At 42.2% G+C, this 24,334-nt stretch overlaps 1 protein-coding gene across 6 annotated transcripts in view; it reads right to left on the bottom strand.

Moving 5' to 3' along the window:
* The window catches only part of LOC102944484 (TBC1 domain family member 7), a 29,303-nt gene extending 7,231 nt beyond the window's left edge, over positions 1-22,072 (bottom strand). Inside the window, exons 1-7 of one of the 6 annotated variants that reach the window (XM_037893140.2) lie at positions 20,301-21,668; positions 19,618-19,719; positions 13,094-13,213; positions 12,276-12,356; positions 8,443-8,630; positions 7,156-7,293; positions 3,880-4,025 (exon numbers count right to left, since the gene is read on the bottom strand). In XM_037893140.2, the coding sequence (XP_037749068.1) occupies positions 3,880-4,025; positions 7,156-7,293; positions 8,443-8,630; positions 12,276-12,356; positions 13,094-13,205 (665 nt within the window). In that variant the 5' untranslated portion in view covers positions 13,206-13,213; positions 19,618-19,719; positions 20,301-21,668. Of the gene's footprint in view, positions 1-3,879; positions 4,026-7,155; positions 7,294-8,442; positions 8,631-12,275; positions 12,357-13,093; positions 13,214-13,732; positions 13,752-19,617; positions 19,721-20,300; positions 21,669-21,983 lie in introns of those variants that run through there. The other 5 variants (XM_027820205.3, XM_043540090.1, XM_007053086.4 and 2 more) reach the window with 5 other exon arrangements.
* Positions 22,073-24,334: the final 2,262 nt, after the last annotated feature.

Raw genomic sequence — 24,334 nt, 5'->3', positions numbered from 1 at the left:
CTTGCGATGAGCTCTGACATAGCTCGGAATCGGGTCTCCGGTAGGTAGCCTTTGGCCTGGGTAGAGTTGAGCACTGTGCCTACGAACTCTATTCTCTGGACTAGGGTCAGAGTTGATTTCTGTTAGTTTATAAGGAGGCCCAGCACCTGACAGGTGGCTTATACCAAGTCAAGGCTGTGTTGGACCTGGGCTTGAGACGTGCCTCTGATAAGCCAGTTGTCAAGGTATGGGTAGATCTGCAAGCCTCAATGCCTTAGGTAAGCTGCCACCACAGTCGCGCACTTCGTGAAAATCCTCAGAGCAGACGATAGGCCAAAGGACAGAGCCATGAACTGACAATGGTGCTGGCCTACATCAAATCAGAGGAATCTCCTGTGTCTGCAGAAAACAGAAATAGGGAAATTGGCGTCCTTCAAGTCAAGGGCGGCGTACCAGTCTCCTGGATCCAGGGAGGGAATGAGAGAGGCCAGGGAGACTATGCAGAACTTCAACTTCTTGAGATATTTGTTGAGGTGGTGCAGGTCTAAGATGGGCCTGAGGCACCCCCATTGCCCTTCAGGATTAGGAAATATCGGGAGTAGAACCCCTTCCCTCTCAGCTCTTGAGGAACTTCCTCCATGGCCCCTACATGTAGGAGGGATTCCACCTCCTAGATGAGAAAGTGCTCGTGAGAAGGGTCCCTGAAGAGGGACAGGGAAAAGGGGTGGGAGGGAGGGGTGGAAGAAAACTACAGGGTATAACCAGCTGTTATGGTATTGAACACCCAACCGTCTGAGGTAGTCTGGGTCCATGCAGTAAGAAAGGGGGACAAACAGTCCAGAAATAAAAGGGGGGGGGAAATCCTGAGGTAACTCCGGTACGCTGTCCTTGGGCACACCCTCAAAATGCCTGTCAGCCCATCAGAGTGGATGCAGGACCCGACTAGGGGGTTGAGGATGACGGGGCAGACTGGTGGCATTTGAAGCCTCTGTCTTTTCTCCTCTAGAGTCCCTGCTGAGGTGGACCCGAGAGCCTGGGTGGTGGCCAGAAGTGTCTTCTCAAGACTGGCGGTGTATACAGCCCCAGGGAGCACTGGGTGGCCCTGAAGTCCTTCAGGCCATGCAGCCTGGTGTCTGTCTGCTCCGAAAACAGAGCATTGCCCTCAAAGGGGAGGTCCTCGATGGATTGCTGCATCTTGTGAGAGAACCCAGGGGACTGCAACCATGAACTGTGCCGCATGGAGACCACTGACACCATCAGCCGCATCCAATGCCACCTGAAGGGAGGCCGTGGCCACTGCCCTTGCCCTCTTCTATGATGGCCAAGAATTCCTGCCTTGACTCTTGGGGCAATGAGTCCTTGAATTTGGCCATCGAATCCCATATGTTGTATTTGTATAGCCCCAGCAAAGCTTGCTGGCTGGCGATATGCAGCTGTAGGCTGGCAGTAGAATACACCTTCCTACAGAAAAGATCCACTTTCTTAGTGTCTTTATTTTTAGGGGTTGTGCTAGATTGCCCATCTGTCCCGTTCACTTGTGGCTGAGACCACCAGTGACCCTGGGGATGGGTGCAAATACATGTACTCAAAGCCCTGGGGACGGACATGGTACTTTTTCCCTGCCCTTTTAGATGTTGGGGGCACAGAAGATGGAGTTTGCCACAGTGCTCTGATGAGCTTCAGAACTCTGTCATGCACTGGAAGGGCCACCTTGGAGACAGGCGCTGCAGCCAGAATGTTGAAGAGGCTATCGGTAGGCTCCTCAAGCTCCTTCACCTCCAACCCCAAGTTCGAGGCAACTCACTTGAGGAGTTCCTGGTGGGCCCTAAAATCATCTGGTGGCAACAGGTTGGCAGGTCCTGCGACCGCCTCATCAGGGGAAGACGAGAAGGTGGCTGTCACTGCTGGTATGGCTGGCTCTCCCTCCACTAACAGTACTGATTGCGCCGGAACCGCTGGGTTTCAGTATCGGGATCCGGTTCTGAGTTGAGCCGGTCGCATCAGAACCAGGGTCCATCCTTCGGAAACTACTCAGGACGCCTGCTGGGAACATGATCCCAGCATGGGAGGGAACCCCCAGGGGTTCCAACATTGCCACTGAACCAATGGCCATGGCCCCAATGACGGACCTGCAGTGAAATCCGGCCTGTAAGAATGATGTCGTTGGCGTCTTGGGGGAGAGCTGGGTTTGCTCTCGGACCCCAAGGGGACTCCTCCCTCGGAGACCCAGGGGGAGCTGTCGCTGCCACTTGCTGATGGCTATGGCGGTGAGCCAGAGAGCGGTGTCACACTGGGGAGCAGTGGTGTGGGACCGGTGCCTCAGTGCCAGAGACGCTCAACAGAGTGCTGGAGATTGGTGCTGGAGGGATGGAATTCGGGAAGCTGGCGAATGACGCTGCAGCCCATAGTTGATCAGCACTGGGTTGAAGGCCATTGAGGTGGCCTCATAGAAGGTTTCCCCCTCAAGGGAACCACCTTCGAGGATTCCCCGGAGTCGGGCCTGGGTCTCGAGGTGTAGGCGGCACTGGGAGAGATATCAGGTCCCTTGCTGCCTGACTGTCTGCGGTACTGGAGAGTGTCCCCTGTCAGCCCATTGATTCTTGTGCCTCTTCTTGGGCACAGGTGAAGGGAAGTGGTGCCGAGAAGACCATGGTGCCAGTGGAGCACTCCGCACGGAGGCAAGCGTGCTCGGTGCCAAATCAGAACGGGACAGCTCTGAAGCTGAGCGGAGGGTGGCTTCCATCAATAGGGCTTTAAGCCAATTGTCACATGGCTTAAAGCCCAGGGACCGGGGCATGCCCCATCCCTGGGACAATGTCCCAGTTAAGACTCTAACTAAACAACTATTGTAACTATTTACAAGAGAAAAGTCTAAAACAGTCCAAGAAAACCACAAGGGAACTTGCAATCACAAGAAGCATTCCTGCAACTGTCACGGGCAATAAGAAGGGACTGAGAGGGTGTGTGGCTGGCAGTACCCCATATACTATAGCGCAGGAGCACGGGGCTCCAGGCAGCACCAGAGCTGGCCCTACAGATACCACTAAGGGAAAAATCTCCAGCAGCTGTGCACTTGGGCGCGCACACACCTAACATGGAATCGACATGAGCAAGCACTCGAAGAAGAAGAATTAATTCTCAGAGTGAAATGAAGAGGAAACAATCGTATTAAAATAAATAGGTGTGGCTTATATTTTTAGGTTTGTCTTTTGTTTCTCAGACACTGACAGAACAAGAATGCCACTTACCATGAGTGACTTATGCATTTTAAAGTAAATATTTTAAAAAACACTTAGCTACTACAGTGATAAACAGGCTCCAATCCTTCAAGGTGGCATCTCCACTAGGGACTCTGCTGGTTTAACTATACTAACATAGCTGTATTGGCAAAGGTTGTGTAGTGTAGACTAGCCCACAGTATGCTTTATTTTCATGAACTTTGTCATACTTAACATATCAAGTGCTATATTTTTAAACAAACTCTCCCACTACATTTTTAAATTAAATGATAATCAAGAGTAAACATTCACTTAGTGAAGCAATAACTGCAACTAAAACATCTGAAAATTTAGGTGCCTTTAGCCCATATGTCACAAAATAGGGATTTGGGGTTTTAAATACAAAGAAGCTGAAAGTGGTATTAGCACATGGAGCCAAAATTCTTAAATTTTAACCTCATCTTTTTTAAATACCAAAAAAATCCACACTTTTAAAAAGATCTTATATCTGTAATAAGGGAGTCACATCAAATTTTGTTATGATTTCTAAATCAGTGCTACTTTAATCAGTTTTCCTCAAATCTAGTTCATATTCTGGGTGATGAAATAACAGAAGTTATCTTGTACTAGCAGCTATACAAAGCTGAAATTCCTAAACAAACGAACACAAGAGAACACTTGCCTCTGTAAACTGGATTCAGGTAAACAGCCTGCAAAACACTTCTTAAACCAAAGATTGTAAGGAAGTTCGCTCACTGCAGAGCATGCCTTCAGATGCACCAGAAGTCTGTTATCCTCAACATTCAAATACTGTTCAAGAACTTTTGGCTGTAGAAAGAACAGGGAAATCAAAGTTTTAAATACCTCACATCAAATGGAATTCAGAGTTGATTCTCACTTTAAGAGAAGTGTACATATGTAAAAAACAAATGCTAAAATATTAACATTAGATAATGTACTGCAAGGTCACATTCACCTACAGCAAGGGTTATTGAACTCTGCAATTTGGCTGATAGCATATTTGCTAAACAAACTTCTGTTCCCCCCTCCTAAAAAAAAGTCACCTACCATTATGAGGGCTTCTAAATACTGTAGCATTTGTTCCTTTGTGTAGTAAGGAGTCAGAATTTCAGGTGGTGCAGAGGATTATACCTGCACTAAACTTTCACCCTTTGGGGACCAACGTTCAATTGCTACTACCATCACAAGTAAAACTGAGTTTAGTTCATCTCAAACCTAGCTCCATTTGAGCAATTCACAAAACCAACACACAATGCAGCAAAACAGGAGAAATCACATCTCAGACCAAACCACTACGCAACGTATTAAAAGCATTGTTTGCTGTTTAAAAAAAGCCTGTCAGAAGTGTTTTAGGAAGGCCAGCAGAATAGCATATAATGGTGGGGTTTAAAAAAAAAAAAAAAAAAAAGAGTGAATTTAAAAAGTCGTTATGCATTTATAATTCCAATATTTTTATATAAAATCACAGAAGTTTCACTATTTTCTGACACAGCTGGACAAATGACTAATTTTTTCAGTTGTTAAAGGACAAAGATTTTCCTTTGGCTGTATTTCAAAATTCCTATTTTTGGTAGAATACATAAACTATTGAAAAAAATCTGGAGCGAAGGATCTATAGCCCTTTCTCTTGCTAATGGGAACACTTGTGAAAACACCCCTTCAGGCATACAAACACTAATAATTATGGCAATTGATGTAGTTAAGTGTATTAACTCCAGTAACAGATGGCGGGTTTACAAAACAACTATTTTATAACAGCACCATGTACAGTATCTACATTAAGGGTTTGAGCTTCTACTCATTGACTTCAATTGTGCAGAATCATGCCCACCAGTATGTATTTACATGAGTGGACACTGTTTATGAACAGGTTTCTTACTGTAATGTTATTTGACAAATTAGAAAGGTCTACATAAAGCAATAGATTTCTTATAAATGCTAGTAAACCTAAAAAATTTTTCTTCAAGTTGCCTTTAACAAAGAAATTCTGCAGAAACTCAACATTACCTGCTTTAAATGTCCACTAACAAAAGAACTCAACCTACTAAACTGACATTTTATTGCAATTTGATTCAAAATGTATTGTTTTCCTAAAACAAAATAACCTGTTCTCAGTTCAAAACCAGCACCAGCAACTGTTGCCTGAATACCGGCTAATGAAGGATATATGACACACAGTAGAAGAGACAGAACATTTTAAACAGCTCTACAAGTGGTCTGATGTGAAGTACAGAATTGTCAATGTAATTAGGCTTGTGACAGATTTTGTTTAAAATCAAAATACTTTTTAAAAAGTGACTGCAGTTGTAGGAGTTCCAGTTGAGCTTGGATACTGTGACTCTAGGCATCCCTGTATTTATACCCTACACACTACTCCAATAATATTTGTACAAAATATGCCTTCTGAGTTATCATATGAAAGCTAAAAATATGCTGATTACTAACAATATTATAAAATGCATGTGTTAACCTCATATGCAAAGTTATGAATTCCCTCTGTATAACATTACTAGAACATGTTTAAGACCTGGTCTACACTAGAAAACTAGGTCAGTTTAATTAGGTCCATCATAGGTATGAAAAATCCGCAACACGGTTCCATCAGCCTGGCTACCGTCTCTCCGGGAAGTGGATTACCTGTGACAATGAGAGAACCCCTCCCACTGGCATAGGTAGTGTCTACACTGAAGTGCTGCAGCTGTGCCACTGTAGCATTTTAAATGTAGATAATCCCCCCCAAAAAAACAGTTTAGCCTAGGTAAAGGTTATAAATAGGTCTATCTTACACAGAGGAATGTGGGTTTACCTCAATTTACACATTAGCCAAAAACAAATCTATCAAGCTAAGCCAGTGGGGGTTATCTTGAACCTGAACTCAAGGGACAGAGAATTAACATGGCTCCTGCACCTCAGAGAGACATAGGAGACTGAATACCCAGGAAGTCTTTCTGATTTGTAAGACAAAGACATCTCTTTGGGTATATAAGGAACAGAGAGATACTATAGGGCTCCTTCACCTTAAGGAGACAAAGAAACCAAGCAATTTGATCTCTCTGATAGGTCTCGACCAAGCCAACCAGGAAAAAGCTGGCAAGGAAACTTGGTGTGAGAGAAACCATCTTGAACAAAGACTATATCTTGCTAGATTAAATTTTAGACTTTTTGATGTGTGTTTTCATTTTTATTTGCTTGTAACCACTTCTACCTTTATCTCTTTTACATGGTATCACTTAATCCATGTTTTTCTATTAATAAACTTGTTTTACTTTTACTATAAACCAACTCAGTGCTGTTTGAAAAGACGGATGTATTTACCCTAGTTAGATTAATAAACCTATGATGTACTGACTCTTTAACAGAGGGGCAAACTTAATATCTTCTGTGAATGCACAGTGGTAAGGGTTGTGCGTTGCAGAGAAACATCTCTGAGGAGCTCAGTGGTGATTGTTACCTGCTAGGCAAGGTCTGGGCCAGGGGAGCCTTGAGGAGCTAGCTGTGGAGGGAGTCTGGCTGATGTAGCAGAGAGCTGAGACAAAGTCTAGTTGCCTGCAAAACTCACTCTTGCTGAGGCAGAGGGTAACCCAGTGGCTCACAGCGCTGGATATCCCAGCAGCAGGTTAGAGATACAAAAGTTAAATCATATCTGTGCTCGAACCTGTACATTTTTGTTTAAGTCTAAAAATTTAATATACAATTGAAACATGTTTTAGCAAACAAGACCAATTTCTTACATCACAAAGTTTCTACCAGGGAATTTACAAAGCACAACTGGAGGCCTAGATTATTATTTTATAGTAGCTAGTGGCAGAATAGAACCAGGTCTACTAACTTCCAGTCCTGCGCTAGCTCCTAGACGTAGCTCCCAAGATGTTCAATGAATACCAAGTCACATCTGCCCCCACTCCACCCAGTGTCTCTTTTCACAAAATATACTTACCAGCTGTGGTAACAAATCTTTGTATTTGTTGTTTAACTGATTAACAAAACTACTGACAAGCCAGTAGCAGTCGATATTATCCTCCACCACTTCCTCCATGGCTTTAGCTATGGCAAGAAACACTTCATCTTCTGGTTCCTAGAAAACAAAACAGAAAATTGGGATCCACAGAATTGTTGGGCTGCCCATGTAAATTATTGCGATTCCCTGACCCGGTAATTTTGATAGATGAACTGGACAAATGTGTGAAAGGTGAAATGATACTGACATAATTCAAGCATTTGGTAATAACTGCATAACTGTCTTTTCTGTAAAAACTGAAACAAACAAACAAACAAACAGGAGTTTATATTTTTAAATCAAAGTGACAGAAGTTTAGCATGGCTCAGTCATGTAATAGAAACAAAAAGTTCTCAGCATCAGGTGACATGAGTCAATATTAATAGTGTGTGTTCTATCAAATAAATGGGGCCATCCTCCTCCCTTTCACACCACAATGCTTGCTAGTTTATAGAATTGCTCTTTGTTTATAGATGTTGATGTGTACAGAATGATTTTGTTTTAGATAAAAGGACACTTCTGTACACTTTTAATTACCTGGATACTAGTAAACTCTACCCCATGGGACAAGGCACCTTATTCCCAAAATACAACTAAATATGTACCTGAGATGCATGCTCTCTTCCTTTCACTAAATGTGAGATTTCCCTGTAACCAAGATTATATCATGCTCTCTGCTTTTAGACACACAAAGGGATCAGAAGTCATGGAAATTAACTATTAGATAGCAGGACTCCCATCATCAATGGTCAAGTAGTTCTGGAGCAGCACTAAATACTTTAATAAAACCCCAAAACAGCTCAGGCTAACAAAAACGCCAGGTTAGTAAATTGCAGTAACTTAGGAACACAATGTAAATTGCACTAAATCACTACTTTTAGTGGCCTGGCCCCAAGACATTCAGGAATCTCTGCTGCAGCAAGATTGTCATTTGCTTTAAGGCATTTTAGAAAAAAAGAAATGAGGGTAGGAGCTAGAATAAAAAAGGCTACAAAGCCCAGAAAAAAATATATAGAAAAGCTTTTACAGCATAAAAGCTTATGCAAGATTTTTGGGAAAATGAACAAATGTACAGTCTGAGTAAAACCCAGTATTTGATATTAGTTCCTGTTTTACATTCACTTCATTTTGTCTCTGTGTATATCTTTTGTGCTATTAATAGTTTCAGTTTAATGTTTCTTTTGTTTGAAAGAGTTCTGTTGAAAGACAAAATTAAAAATGACTGACCAGAGGAAAAGCCAAATTTCGAGGCAACCTTCCTGACTCCAGTTGATGCATGCGGAGGAAAACTTCAACCTGTGGGGTAGAATCCTTGATAAACCGAATTACTTGGAGGGCATGATACACATCCCTATATTGTTCCTTTCGGTACTTCATCACCAGAGCATGAGATTCATGGTGAGGAGGAATAATTCCTAAAAAAGGAGAGAAAAGGAAAGCAGTGAATCCCCCTTCTAGGGGGCTTTGCTTACTTCAATGTGTACTAATATACAGCCTGCAGAAGATGTAGGTCCCAATCATGCAGCTCTTACTCACATAAGCTTGGTTAAAGTTACAGTATACACGCCTATAAAGTCAAGACGACACAGACCAAGCAAATAATAATATTTATTAAAACTGAAGGTCATGTGTTGACTGAATGCAGGAATGATTTATTCACGGACTTGGTTTTCTGATCCCCTTTTAGGCCTCAGCATCTGGCTGATCATTTTTTGTCCATGAGGTCACTGGAGGCTGGTACACTGAGAAGAGGTTTCATTGTTTGGAATGAGGGGAAATTAAAAGTTTAATGATGTAACAAAGTAAATCCATTTTTAAAAAAATCTAAACTGCCATTGGCTTGGATTCATCTGTAGTATTTACTATATTGCATTTCCTGTGTATTTGTGCTGAACCTTCCCTTTGTTTTGGAGATAAACATAGATGCAGAACAAATATTTTATTCCTTAGTAATAAAGGCATTCATGGTCTGACAGAAAAAACAAAATGGGCACTTCCTATACAAATGTCTTACCAACAGCATGACAAATCAGCAGTAGCCTAGATTGAAGAGCAGTGATACAAAAACAGAACAGTTCCCTTTCCAAAATTTAACAGTCCCTCTGAGAATACTAGGGTTGTATGTGTGCATATAAGTAACACAAAGGTACTGTGCAACTTTCTTATTTAATTTACATTACCCACAGTGGAACCTTCTTTGCAGACTTTACCAGAAAGATCAATCCTCCTCTGAATCAGTGGTGGGAAGTAATTTCAATAACACAGGATGAAACCATTTCAGGTAGAGGCCCCATAACCATGTCAACCAAAGAAGCATGTAACACACTAAATTTTCCTCACATAACACAGCTGATTATGTTAAACACCAATCTTTCTACCACCAATTCAAGAAGGATTAGTTATCTTTCCACTGTCCCAATAAATGATTTATGATATCCATAACAGACTCATATGACATCTTTCCTCTAGTGCTCTCTTAATCGAGCACTTTCCTTCATCCTAATGATTTCACCTCACTACCACTGAAGTTAATAGCAAAACTGCCAGTGACTTCAAGAGTAAGATCCTGAAGAGGCCAAAGCAGAAATGCTCCCATGTATCACTAATGGTGTAAAACTAATCAGTAGTTTTGCAGGAACTAATCAGAAGGAGGCAGTCTTCAAAATTAGTCTTGAATCAGGTTAATCTGCTGCTTTTGCCTCTCTTTAAATGAAGGAGAATATTACTCCCAAGTGTTAATCCAGGAAATTGCAGAATTTGAGTACCAAACAAAACAGATATAGACACTTTTCTTCAAACTGCCAGAGCAAATCAGGTTGCATCCTAACAGCTGGGATTGAACAAGCCATCATAACTCAGCAAGTACATGCTGCTAAACTTACATGTTAAATCTAGAAAACTGGCCCTAGGCAGGCAGAGAAAAGGGAGTTACAAAAAATGCAGTGAAGTCTATAAATCATTTCAGTGCAACAGACTCTCCACTTAGCTATAATGAGCCATACTTTGTTGAGGAAATTAAGCAGGATATATATATGGCACACACTAACCTGAGAAGGCATCAGGGCCTGTCATCTTTCAAATCCAATTTCAGAAGTAGTTCACTGATGGGACTGCAACCCTCTTGCTAAACTAGTACATTTCTTTACAAGAGACATAATGCTTCCCCACAGAAATGGATAAGGCTGTTGTTCCAAACATCAAGACAGAGATGTTTTGGATTGCAGTTCCGGATGAATGTTTACACTAAGAAAAATCCTTGAAGACATATTACAAGAAATTCTCCCTGCACTCAACTATCCCTTGTGCCTCAGCAGACCCAAGGTGTCTGCAGAATGCTTTACCCTATTCTGGGTTGTTTAACTGAAAAGAGTTCACATATTTAAAGTTTCCAGACTGAGTTCTAAAATGAGATTTGTAAACATGTTTCTTACACTTGCTATATACTCAGAATCAGACTAAAATATAAGCTGGTATATAAAAAGACATAGAAGGACTCGACCTATCCAACTTTTAATTGTATCATAGGGTTGTAAGATTCACAAATCAAGGTATCTGAGGCAGTGAACAAATGCTACTGGCTCTAAACTGAATTACAACTTTGCACAGAAATTCCTTTGTGCAGTTAACAGTGCAGTTTTGGATGAAAGATCTTCTGCTGTTACTTCTGAGGAAGAAATATAGATGGTGCTAAGAACATTTTAAAGGATTCTAAATCTCCACAACTTTCAGTTACCTGTCTCAAGAACTGTGTTTATCCCTAAGCTTAACTCTGCTATTGCTCAGGGTTTCATTATGTATGATCATTTAATAAAAGGAACTGTATCACAAGGTTCAGAATCAACTTTTAGGTTTTGCACCAAAAAAGGGTTTACAAATCCTAACATGGACATTCATGAACTTTTAAAATAATTCACTTTTGAAATTATTTTTAAATACAGAAAACAAAAAAATGTTTAACGAGAAAAGTTTTAGACAGGATTTAAACATTCCTCTCTCTGGTGTTTGCAACCCAGACACTAAAGCATTGTATTGGTGCATGAGAGCCATGAAGTGAAACTGAGCAGACAGAAGACTGACATTTACTACTCTATTTTTATGGTCATAATAGCAATGAACAAAGTAGACAGGCAGACACAAATAGTTAAAAAAACAGATTCCAAAAGTTATTTCAGTTTTAATGAACTAAAGCATTATTAGGGATTTAAGTACGGATTTTTTTTTTAAATGTTCAAACTGGCAATATTCCTTTAAGGTTAGCTAATGTTTGAAAAGCATCCTAAAGGTGAAGTTTGGCATGTTCATAGTTCTAAGAATTATTACTATTGCTGGGCTCTGCACACCCCCAGCTTCGTTAGTTCACATCTAATAAATCCAATAAACCGAAAAAGCGGTTCCAAAGCACAATTAATACTGTTGGAATTAGTAATTTGACTCACTTGCTAAACAGAATCTAGGACTTGGCCTATTTATGGTCCCGGTTTCCTTCTCCTCTCCAATGGCAAATATCATTTAACATTAGAAGCAAAATTAGAGCTAAACCTTGTTAGAAAGCTTACTACAATAGGGAGTCTAACCATAGACATATTTTATTAAACAATCAGTTCAATACAAATCCCTAATTTTTTAAAATCTAGTTTTGATCAGAGATTCAGTTTCACTCAGATGTCTAATTTTTTTTTGACAATACTGAAAACTCTATTAGATGTCAGCTATTTATATTAAACATCCAACTTTACCCTCACTAATTATTGATATAATGTACATGACATTATAAGCACATTTATAGAAGTTCAATTCAATTACCTAATTTTGTAAAATTGCATGTACAAGAGTTCCCAAAATGTATGCATAAAACAGAGAATCAAATCATTGTTAACTTGCATATGTACATTAAATGTTCTCTGTGTGAAACTTCTGAGTATGCAGAAGTGGACCCATGGCTATCATTAGCAAGTGGTCACAAAAAGGAGTATTCCATGTCTTTACTACCCCCAAACAAATGACAAATACCCAGCTTATTCTTATTTCTACAGTTAAAACCACAGTCTCACATATCATACCTAAAAGCACCTTCCACACCAGGATACGATACATGGATGGGAGTGGAAATCTTTGACTAAATGTGCAAAGCTTCTCAACATCTGCAAAGAAAGCAAATATTTCTCAAAACATTTTAAACTTGAAATATTTCAATAGTGGCATTGATTCACCGAAACAGGGCAACTCTTCAGTTGCAGATCTACATCTCCGAATTGCACTTTAAAAGGACTATGTATCAATAAAAGCTGATCAGTTTTGGTTCAAAATGGATAGAAGTGGCGTACAAACTGCTCCAATGATTCTACTGAAAATTTAAATCTTAGCTTGATTTAAAATGAAGCCGGGGCGGGGGGGGGGGGGGGGGGGGGTGGGGTCAGGGACGAGGACACGACTTAGCACACCTCAGAGACCAGTAGAAATAATAATCATATCACAATCCATTGTGACTTTGAGGAGGAGGAATTAGCAGCAGAAGCTGAGCAACTCTTGAACAAAAATTACTTTCATACAAACATTTTCAGTTTCTTGGCATAAAGAAGAAGACAAAAAATAAGCAAGAGGTTCTAAATAAAATATCCACTGCTTCTCAAATGCCCCTCCAGAAAGCTATCAGTACCACTGAAGTCTAGAATATCCCCTAGTGATTTTAGATGCTACTCTCTATGCAACATTACTATTAATATCACAGTAAAAAACATAAAAAGTTTAAAGACAAAGGACCTGATTATCAGAGGTGCTAAGGGCCAGCAGCTACCGCTGACTTCAGTTACAGTTGTGGGTTTTCAGCACAACCAAAAATCATGCCCAGATAGTACAGGAAATAGTGGAATCAACTAACCCAATCGATCATCTTTCAATAGGATTTCCAATGATTTCTTTTCTTCAACACCACGAAATCCCACTTTTTCATAGTAGACAGAGCGGAAGTTTCTCTGAGAATCCTCAGCCATCTTTCATTCTGCAGGAGAAGATGGGGGAGGAGGGGTTCAAAAAAGTACATCCACAGTGTATTCTTACTTTAGAGAAAACTGCCTTTGTATATTGATGATAATTAAATTCCTTCATCTTTATGGCATGAGTAACATCTAGTGAATTTGAAAGACTTTCAAGGCACATGCATCTTTAGGCAGACGCTACTGAAAAACAGACTTTGGACTCAGTATGGTAGATCTAAGATTTTAGGGAAAATAAACTGGGTAATAAGTTATATTGCTTTAGAAAAATAAAGACACTTTGTTTTGCAAAATCAATTAAAACAATATATGATTATTTTGTGAGAAATCTGACTGCTGACAACCTTGGACAAGTAGAACTACTATCCAGACAAGTAAAACTGTCAGTACCTACTACACAAGGATAACTGAGGAAGCCAGAGATAGGCCAAGCTTACATCAGCCAAAAGAGCATTAAGCTCAAAGAGTACAGGTAGATGAATGCAGACTGTCAAAGACTGTGCAGATTTCAATAAGACACTCACATTGTCGTCATGCACTGCATCAACCACAACCGTAAAGTTGTCATTCCAGATCAAAGAAATATAAATAAATTATCCCTATCTTAAAATATATGTTGTATATTATACAATGTGTACATTATATTTTGTGATAGAAAATCTCCATTGTGATTGAACTCAATTTTTTACAGAGAGGATCTCTTGTAATTTGAGGATTTGCAAAAGCTAAGACGCTGGAACTCAAGAGTAAAGAAAAACAATCCTGACCTTGATGTCCAAAAATATATGACAAATTTGACAATAATTTTTTATTTATTTATTTTTTTACAGTGAATAGCACAAGCATAGAGCCTTTTCAACTATGGTTCTCTAGTGGCTTGTAGAAGGACCAGGAACAAAACGTATTTATGGATATACACAAAGGCCCTGATCTTGCAAAGACTTTTGAACACACTTAACTTTAAGCATACAATGAGACTATTTATGTTTCAAGTTAAGCCGGTGTGTAGGTCTTTGTTGGATCAGGGCCAAAATTAGCACCCAAAACCAAGAAGTAGTAAAAGATTTGTGTTTCTTGTGTTTGATCAGATCAAGCTTAGATTTCAAACTTAGACAGACACTATTCACATTACTGGTGACATATCCCTCTTTGACGATGATCCCAAAATGGCTCACTTACATAAACACTTGAAGAAAAGGAGTACTTGTGGCACCTTAGAGACTAACCAATTTATTTGAGCATAAGCTTTCGTGAGCTACAGCTCACTTCATCGGATGCATCTGATGAAGTGAGCTGTAGCTCACGAAAGCTTACGCTCAAATAAACTGGTTAGTCTCTAAGGTGCCACAAGTACTCCTTTTCTTTTTGCGAATACAGACTAACAGGGCTGTTACTCTGAAACCTGTCATAAACACTTGAGACTTTTCACAAGCCAAGCACTGCAAGATTGGGCCTTTAGAGTATTTATTATTAATTTGTATTGCAGCAGTACACAGAAGCCCCATTGTGCTAGGTATATTGGGTAAACAGCAAAAAACAAACAAAAACAAAAAAACCCCAAACCATTCCTGCCCCAAAGAGTTTTGAATTTTTACTTGTGTTTGACATATAGTATTTAGACAGCAAATTAGTCTCACTTCTCTTACAGTTGGCGGAGTGACATTTTAACTGATATTAAAGCAAAGGCACAACTAAACCTACAGTGACAGAATGCTAAAAATAAGAGAAACCTAAAAAACCATGGTACAACTGTACAGAGAAATGCTATTTAAACCGTCACCATAGCAAAAATATTTAATTTTGATTTACTTGAGAATCAGATATCCCCCCAAAACTGGAAAAACTACTTTTTTGTCAGGCAACCAAACAACTTTAAAATCTTGACTTCATATGGTCAAACTGAACAGGAAAAAGTGTCTTCAGTGTGTTAGTTAAGAGACCTCTGCAGGAAAAAAACAACAACTCCTCCTCCTCAATTGGTCTTTATACAAATATTTTCATTCTCAGGAAACACTTATTACCACGTTACTAAATCTAAAAGGCAGCAATTTAGGAATAAGTAGTAAAATACTATTAAACGGTCAAGCATGATGTAGACAGAGTGGTGCCCCTTTATAATAAAACGAGGCTTGAAAGGGTTAGATTTTTATTGGTAAGCGTCAATTTTCCAGGACATGCACATATGGATGAAAAAATATTTCTGTCAACAATAGTCAAAGTAAGAAAAATGCTGCTTAAGAACTTACTAGGTCTTACTTACCTAAGGATATTTACTTTGTATATTTTGACATGTGATGTTGACAACTGGTGTTTTAAGCATTATAAAGATTTAACTTTTTGAACGTCAATGTTTCATTAATTGTCTGACCCTCCCATAATCTCTTACAACTGTGAAAATTTCAATTGATAAAAATAAAAACATTGATAATATTCATCAAAATTATAAAAAAAAATTGAATTCTGCCAAGTCTACCTATCGCTATAATAGAACCTTATTAACCAGCACTTATACTAGGGTCCTATTCTACAAACAATCCCAGTGATTTCAGTGGGAGTATTCACTTACATAAAGTACGCGTAAGTATCTGCAAGGTCTTGACCTAGGAGGTTTATTTGCAGATCAAGTGAATTTTGCCAATTATCAATAAACAACAGAAAAGCAAAGACGCATCATTACAAAATATACTTTGTTAATCTGATAAGCATAGTCTAGTTGATTATAATACCTCATACCAAGCTAATAAAATGTCCTTTAGCATATTTTTGAAAATTAATATTCTCTTAGTAAAATGACGGAGTGGAAGATGGCAGCTTTCATGGGCCCACTCTGTTAAGTGAGAATTCACAACGAATGCCATCAACTCAGCAACCGAACGCCGCTCAGTGATTTCCAGGTCATTAGAGCAGCAACTCGACAAATCCTAAAGCTCCTCCTCAGGGCCATACAACGTGCCAAATAAGCCCTGGGATAAGAATCCTGCAACTTAATGTTGAAGGCCTCTGTCAGGGTTCCTTCTCCTCTCTGAACTCTAGGCTACAGATGTGAGGACCCGCATGAAAGACCCCCAAGCTTATTTCTACCAGCTTAGGTTAAAACTTCCCCAAGGCACAAAGTCTTTGCCCTGAGATTAGGTAAACGCTGCCACCACCAAGTGATTTAACAAACAATCAGGGAAAGGACCACTTGGAGTTCCTATTTCCCCAAAATATCCCCCCAAACCCTTACACCTCTTTTCCTGGGGAGGCTTGAGAACAAACAAGATGAGCACAGACCAGCCTTGGATTTTTAAGACTCAAAAAACCAAATCAAGATTCTTAAAAAAACAGAACTTTATTAGAAGAACAAAAAAAGATAAGAGAACAACTCTGTAAGATCAGAATGGAAGATAATCTTACAGGCAGTCAGATTCAAAACATAGAGAATTCCTCTAGGCAAAACCTTAAGTTACAAAAAGACACAAAAACAGGAATACACATTTCCTCCAGCACAATGAATTTCACAAGCCAAAACAAAGAAAACCTAACGCATTATGTAGCTAGATTACTTACTAACTTCACAGGAGTTGGAGGGCTTGCATCCTTGATCTCTTCCCGGCAAAGGTATCATACAGACAGACAAAAGCCTTTCCCCCCCTCCAGATTTGAAAGTATCTTGTCCCCTCATTGGTCATTTTGGGTCAGGTGCCAGCCAGGTTACCTGAGCTTCTTAACCCTTTACAGGTAAAAGGACTTTGCCTCTGGCCAGGAGGGATTTTATAGCACTGTATACAGAAAGGTGGTTACCCTTCCCTTTATATTTATGACAGATTCTCATTGGCAAAATTCAAGTACCTTGGAAACTTGCTGAAGACTTACAACATCGATGTCCTCATGTTGCAAGAGACCCATCCATGTTGGCAATGACCAACAGGCTAGGAACTACCATATCTATGGATACAACCTAATGACTAGCCATTATCATCCTAAATATGGCTTGTCAATATACATCAAGGACACCATCACAGATTTTAACGTTATTCCATCAACCAAACAGGAAATCACATTTACCACAACTATCAAAGTAGGGGAGCTCCACATGATCAAGGTCTATAAAGCCCCTAACACAAGATGGCCAAAATCGGCACTACCCCACACTCCTATTCCATGCATCTATGCAGGTGATTTTAATAGTCACCACACTATGTGGGACTATAAAACAAAAGAAATCGATGGCGAAGATCTCATGGACTGGATATCTGCACAAGACTTACAACTAATCTAAGAACAAAAACAACAATCAACATTCCATTCAAGTCGCTGGCAACATGGGTACAATCCAGACCTAACATTTGTGTCTAAAGATCAAAGTGGTAACACTCTCATCGTAACATGTGAAGTACTATCGGCATTTCCAAACAGCCTACACAGGCCTATAATGATATACATAGGCGTCGAAATTCCTGTGTTCTTTTTGAAATAGGTACAGTACCACGATGGAATTTTGCTAAAGCTGATTGGGATGCCGACAAACAGACTGTTGAGAAAACCATTGCAAGGATTCCAGAGAGACTGAAATGCTACCAACGGTTCGCAGGGCTCCTCAAAGGAGCTGGAAAGAACATTCCCTCAGGCTTCCGAAAAAAGCACACTCCCTGCTGGACGAGAGACGCACAGGAGTTGCTCTGGCAATACAATCAGACCAGGAGCTCTCATACCACAAAAGCCCTGCTATACTCCTTTGACACAGCAAGATGCCAGTGCTCGCTTGATTGAGTGCGAAACCTTGATTTTACACGTTCAAGTTGTCGAGCCTGGACACGACTGCGACGTCTTGGGGCCGCTAATCCCACAGAGTACTGGCCACCAAAAATCTGGCCAAACTCGATAGCCTCCAAACTGGTGGAGAACACAAAAGGACCACTTGATAAACACACAAGAAGAGAAGTGTATCAACAACTCTACCAAACCCATCAATCCCACAAGGAGAACTTTTCACTGTCAGTATTGAGGAAATAAAAGGACTTGCAGCGATGAAAAAAGGGAAGGCTGCAGGCCCTGACGGTATTCCGCCAGAATTCCTCCACCATCTCGGCCCCAAAAGACTACAATGGCTAGCAACATTGTACTTAATTACCTTAAGGACAGTACAGATCCCTGAAATATGGTGTGAGTCAATGGTAACTGCCATTCCAAAGCCTCGAAAGCCCCCTGATGAAGTGGGAAGTGATAGGCCAATTTCTCTACTATAAACGACCTATGAACTTCTTGAGCATATCATCCTCAAAAGAATACACCCTTTTTCTGAGCCAATTATCCCTGTCGAACAGGCAGGTGTCCGGCCAAAACATAGTTGCTGTGACCAAGTTCTGGCACTCACAACTCACACTGAGGCTATCAAAAAAAACCCTAAAGACTGGTGCAGTATTTGTTGACCTCTCATCTGTGTACAATACTGTATGGATTAAGGGCCTGATGCTGAAACTTGCTAAAATTATACCTTGCTACCAAACACTTTGCCTGCTGTGGACCATGCTGAGTAACAGATGCCTACAGATGTCCTGGGTAATAAGAACAGCTCACCCTGTATCATAAACAATGGGCTACCACAAGGCTCTGTACTTGCGCCAATCCTTCTTAATATTTATGTAAGTGACATGTCTCCAGCTAAATCACAAAAATGTGGATATGCAGATGATCTTGTCATGACAATCCAAGCAAAACTGCAAGACATTGAAAAAGCATTAACTGAGGACCTCCAAAATATGGATTATTATTTCCAGAAACGGAGGCTCAAACGAAACCCTAAAAAAAAATAGTAAGCGCATTTCATCTTGATAATAAGAGTGCCAAAAACACACAAAGTAGCTTTCTGTGATAAAAATGTGCAACACGATTACTCTCCAACATATCTCAGAGTGAAACTCGACCACACCCTCACCTTCCATGACCATCTTGAGAAGGTAGCTGCAAAAATAAAAACAAGAGCCAACATAATCCCCAGAAACTAGCAGGTACAACCTGGAGTGCATCAGCATTGCGAACATCTGCAATCGCACTTTTATATTCAGTAGCTGAATATTGTGCACCAGTATGGAGCAGATGCAGCCACACGTGACTTGTGGATAGCCAGCAGAATACAGTGATGCGGTGCATCACGGGAACCCTTAAGTTGACTCCAACACCCTGGCTACCTGTCCTGTCTAACATCGCTCCCCCGCCGATACACCGAACTGCTGCAACATTCTGCGAAGCTCAGCGAATCCAGCAAAACAGATGTCTTCCTATTCACCAAGATCTTGACAACCCCCACATGCAACGCCTTAAATCCCGCAAGCCTTTCTGGGAACATTTGTTTAGCCTCATACAACCAGGCTATGATCAGGATGCTTGGAAAGTAGATTGGGCTAAACAAGACTTAAAAAATAAGCACCTTGTGCCAGATCCCACGCAGAAGGTTCCTGGGTTTGACCTTCCACAGTCATCTTGGTCAACTCTGAGCCAAATTTGAATCAACCATGGTCGATGCGGATATCTAATGCACAAATGGAAAATCAAGTACTTCTCGGTGTGCAAGTGTGGTTCCCATCAAATATATCACTACCTACTGCCCAGTTTATAAATATGAAGGAGGCATTACTGCAATAAATTCTGCTACTGCTGATGTAACCATTTGGTTTGATCACCTTCAGGTAAAATTGTAGTTGCTGCTCTACACCAGCCAGACGAAAGACGTAGAATGACACCTTACTTCACCACCTTGCCATAAAATCTTTGCAAAGAGGGAACAACCATCTTCTGGCATGCACCTTATGGAGCTATGTGGATTAGCAAGTTTCTACAGCATACACTCATTCTGGAGAAGCAGCAAGTGACACTTCTACCGTGTTGGTCCATACACACAGTTCATATTTTGTAAGTTTTCTGCAAACCTCCACATTTACAAAGGAAACGCTTCTAGCATATATGTATTTGGGAAAGTGGGGAAGGGGTCACCTACCCCAGGGACGAAATTAAAACTACTAACACAAGCATCCCTCTTTGGCACCACAATTCATAACACTCTCCTCTCCCTACCCGCCTCCTCCATCGAGGCCAGGGGTGTTTGACACTTACCAGAGATACCAGCTGCACGGAAGGAAATAATGGGGGTGCTATATTGGGCGGAAGGGAACAGCACCCTGCTACAGGAGCAGGATGTTGACAGGGAGGAAGCCAATGGGTGGGTGAGTGGCTGACGGGGAGGGGGTAGGGGAGTGAGTGCGTGCTACAGAGGGAGGAAATGGCTGAGGGAGTCGGGTAGCATAATAGCAGGATGCTGTAGGGGGCAGGTGAGCAGATGGTGGAGTACCAGAGAGGACAGTGGGGTGCTATCGGGGCTGGGAGGTGGCTATAGGCCAGTGGGGTGCTATAGGGGCTGAGGGGTGGCTATAGGCCTGTGGGGTGCTATAAGGGCGATGGCTAGAGGTCAGTGGGGTGCTATAAGGGCTGGGGGGTGCCTATAGGCCAGAAGAGTGCTATAAGGGTGATGGCTAGAGGTCAGTGGGTGCTATAGGGGCTGGGAGATGCCTATAGGCCAGTGGGATGCTATAAGGGCGATGGCTAGAGGTCAGTGGGGTGCTATAAGGGCTGGGGGGTGCCTATAGGCCAGTGGGGTGCTATAAGGGCAATGGCTAGAGGTCAGTGGGGTGCTATAAGGGCTGGGGGGTGACTATAGGCCAGTGGGGTGCTATAAGGGTGATGGCTAGAGGCCAGTGGGGTGCTATAAGGGCTGAGGGGTGGCTATAGGCCAGTGGGGTGCTATAAGGGCAATGGCTAGAGGCCTGTGGGATGCTATAAGGGCTGGGGGGTGGCTATAGGCCAGTGAGGTGCTATAAGGGCGATGGCTGGAGGTCAGTGGGGTGCTATAGGGGCTGGGGGGGTGGCTATAGGCCAGTGGGGTGCTATAAGGGCGATGGCTGGAGGTCAGTGGGGTGCTATAAGGGCTGGGGGGTGGCTATAGGGGCTGGGGGGTGCTATAAGGGCTGGGGGGTGGCTATAGGCCAGTGAGGTGCTATAAGGGCAATGGATGGAGGTCAGTGGGGTGCTATAGGGGCTGAGGGGTGGCTATAGGGGCTGGGGGGTGCTATAAGGGCTGGGGGGTGGCTATAGGCCAGTGAGGTGCTATAAGGGCGATGGCTGGAGGTCAGTGGGGTGCTATAGGGGCTGGGGGGTGGCTCCGGAGGGTCGGGGCGCTACAGGGGGTGGCGGTGGGTGGGGTCACCGGAGCTGTAGGGACCGGGGGAAGAGCCCGTAGGGCGCTGGGGGGACAGGACCCCGGACTAGAGACTCCCCACGCAGCGGCCCCCGCGGCCCCGGCTCTCTGCAAACCCTGCGCTGAGCGGCGGCGGCGGCGGCGGCCCCCCCCGGGCCCGCAGCGCTGAGCCCCGGCCCGGGCCCGGCCACAAACACACGACGGAGGCGGCGCCCAGCCCGGCGCAGGCGCCGCCGACCCTCCCGGTGGAGAGGAGGCGGGCGGGCGCTGGGCGGGAGGCCGGGCAGCGGGAGAGACACTCGCTCAAATCCACCCCCAGGCTGAGCGCGGGAGAAACACCCCCCCCCCAGCCCCAGCCGGGGAGTGCGCCCCCTTCCCTGGGCGAGGGAAGACAGACAGACGCACCCCCGCCAGATCCCGGGGGAGACTGTGACCCGGAGAGCAAGTCCCAGCTCCGTCCCACGTGGGAAGAAGGAGAAGGAAACACTTGGAGTCCCATGCTGCCCTGCCGGCTGCCCCCCCCCCCCAGGGAGAAAAATCCAAACCTTGCTCCTCAGGGTGGGATTTCATAACAGCCAAGGTTTCCGTATTGCAACTGCCAAGCGCTCAAACAATCGCGAGATGTTTAAAATAAGAACCGGTGGGGTTTTCTGATTTGCCTTGGAGGCTTTGAACTTGTGGGGTTGACAGTTTGAAGCTTTTCTATGCAATCAGAAGGGCTAGAAACCTTTTTTTAAATGACAGGTTTCAGAGGAGCAGCCCTGTTAGTCTGTATTCGCAAAAAGAACAGGAGGACTTGTGGCACCTTTGCGCCTAACAAATTTAAGAGACTAACAAATTTATTTGAGAATAAGCTTTTGTGAGCTACAGCTCACTTCATCGGATGCATCCGATGAAGTGAGCTATAGCTCACGAAAGCTTATGCTCAAATAAATTTGTTAGTCTCTAAGGTGCCAAAAGTACTCCTGTTCTTTTTTTAATGGGCTCTCTGAGTTTCTTTAATAACATCACTCCTGGATCTGAGTCTTTAAGAACAACACCAAGAGACTCGTGAATTGGCAACACTGAGATTTTTTTTTTTTAAAGGCCTAAAGTTAGGCACCTAAATCCATTTATGGGCACCAAAATACATAGGCACCTGATTTTCAGAAAGAATGAGCATCAGTTTGTTTTGAATCTTGACTGACCTGTTTTTCCTGTACGTGCTGGCAAGAAGAAACTATATTATAACACTACTGGGCAACAGCTCTGCTTAAACATTATTATTGTTGAGCATGTACTCAGTTATTTAAGGTTTCAGAGTAGCAGCCGTGTTAGTCTGTATCCACAAAAAGAAAAGGAGGACTTGTGGCACCTTAGAGACTAAAATCTCTAAGGTGCCACAAGTCCTCCTTTTCTTTTTTCAGTTATTTAAGTGTATTGCAGTAATTCTGTACAGCACCAGATGGCAGACTGCTGTCATTTTTTTCTGCTTTTTTTGACTGCTTGTGTCAAAGCAAGGGACGGCGCTTGTCTGTGCATGGAGTGGTTCCTGGGTTCTGTTTGTGGTGTTCCTTTATGGAAACAAGCTTATCAGTTTCACAAGCTTCAGAGTACTGTTGCTGAAGCTCACTCAAACCTCCATCTTACTTTTATTTTAAGCCTTGTCAGCACTCAGAGCAGAATCATGCTGGGTTTTAAGAAAGTGGACAAGGTGGGTGAAGTAATGCTTATTATTGGACCAGCATCTGCTCATGAAAGAGAATAGCATCGAAGCTTACACAGAACCCTTCTTCAGAACCTCTGTGAAGCTCAAAAGCTTGCCTCTTTCACCAATGGAAGTTGATCCAGGAAAAGATATTACCTCACCCACCTTGTCTCTAAGAGCCTGGGACAAGCACAGCTACAACACCACACACACACACACACACACACACACACACACACCCTGCTAAGGAGCTGCGGTATACTATTATTTATTGCACGCACACACACACACACACACACCCCGCTAAGGAGCTGCGGTATACTATTATTTATTGCACGCGCACACACACACCCACACACACACCCCGCTAAGGAGCTGCGGTATACTATTATTTATTGCGCACACACACACACACCCCCGCTAAGGAGCTGCGGTATACTATTATTTATTGCACGCACACACGCACACACACACACACACCCCGCTAAGGAGCTGCGGTATACTATTATTTATTGCGCACGCACACACACACACACACACACACACCCGCTAAGGAGCTGCGGTATACTATTATTTATTGCATTATCTCAACCTCTAGAGGCCCTAATCAAGATCTGAGCACCATAGTTTCAGGTGCTATAAAAATATAAAGTGAAAAATAATCCCTGCCCTGAAGACTTCGCAATCTAAAGGCTACCCCCGCCATCATTTCTGAATCCAGTTTGTAATATGTTTTACAGCAAGTTAGGTTTAGACACAAGCCATGTTACAACTGTGTTTGATCATAGCTGTGTTTGAAAACAGTTTCAAATATGGTTATAATAGAGCCTAGTGTGGACATCACCTGAGGCAGGAAATTAATATAATTAATATGGATTTTATAGACATAGGGAGTTCATTCTATCCAGGTTTTTGGTTATTTTAACCAGCTAAACCTTCCTCACTATTTAGCCCCCCTTCAGGAAAAAAATAGCTAACCATTAAAGTATTTAAAAAACGCAAATGAAACTGAAAACATTAACCACGGAGAGACAAAATGTATCACGAATACAATGATTTCTACTACATGTGATCATGTTACATGATTTAGTAAAGCTGGTTGCATTTTCAGTTAAACAGTTGGCTGCTAACTGTTGAAAACTGCCAGTTGGTTGTGCTTTTCTGCTTTTAACAAACATTTATTTCTTCTTGTGCAATGGTGCCTCACAA

Source organism: Chelonia mydas, chromosome 2 (assembly GCF_015237465.2).
Source record: "Chelonia mydas isolate rCheMyd1 chromosome 2, rCheMyd1.pri.v2, whole genome shotgun sequence".
Lineage (NCBI taxonomy): Eukaryota > Metazoa > Chordata > Testudines > Cheloniidae > Chelonia > Chelonia mydas.
The sequence above is the reverse complement of the archived record's forward strand: the minus strand, read 5'-3'. Positions and strand labels throughout refer to the sequence as shown.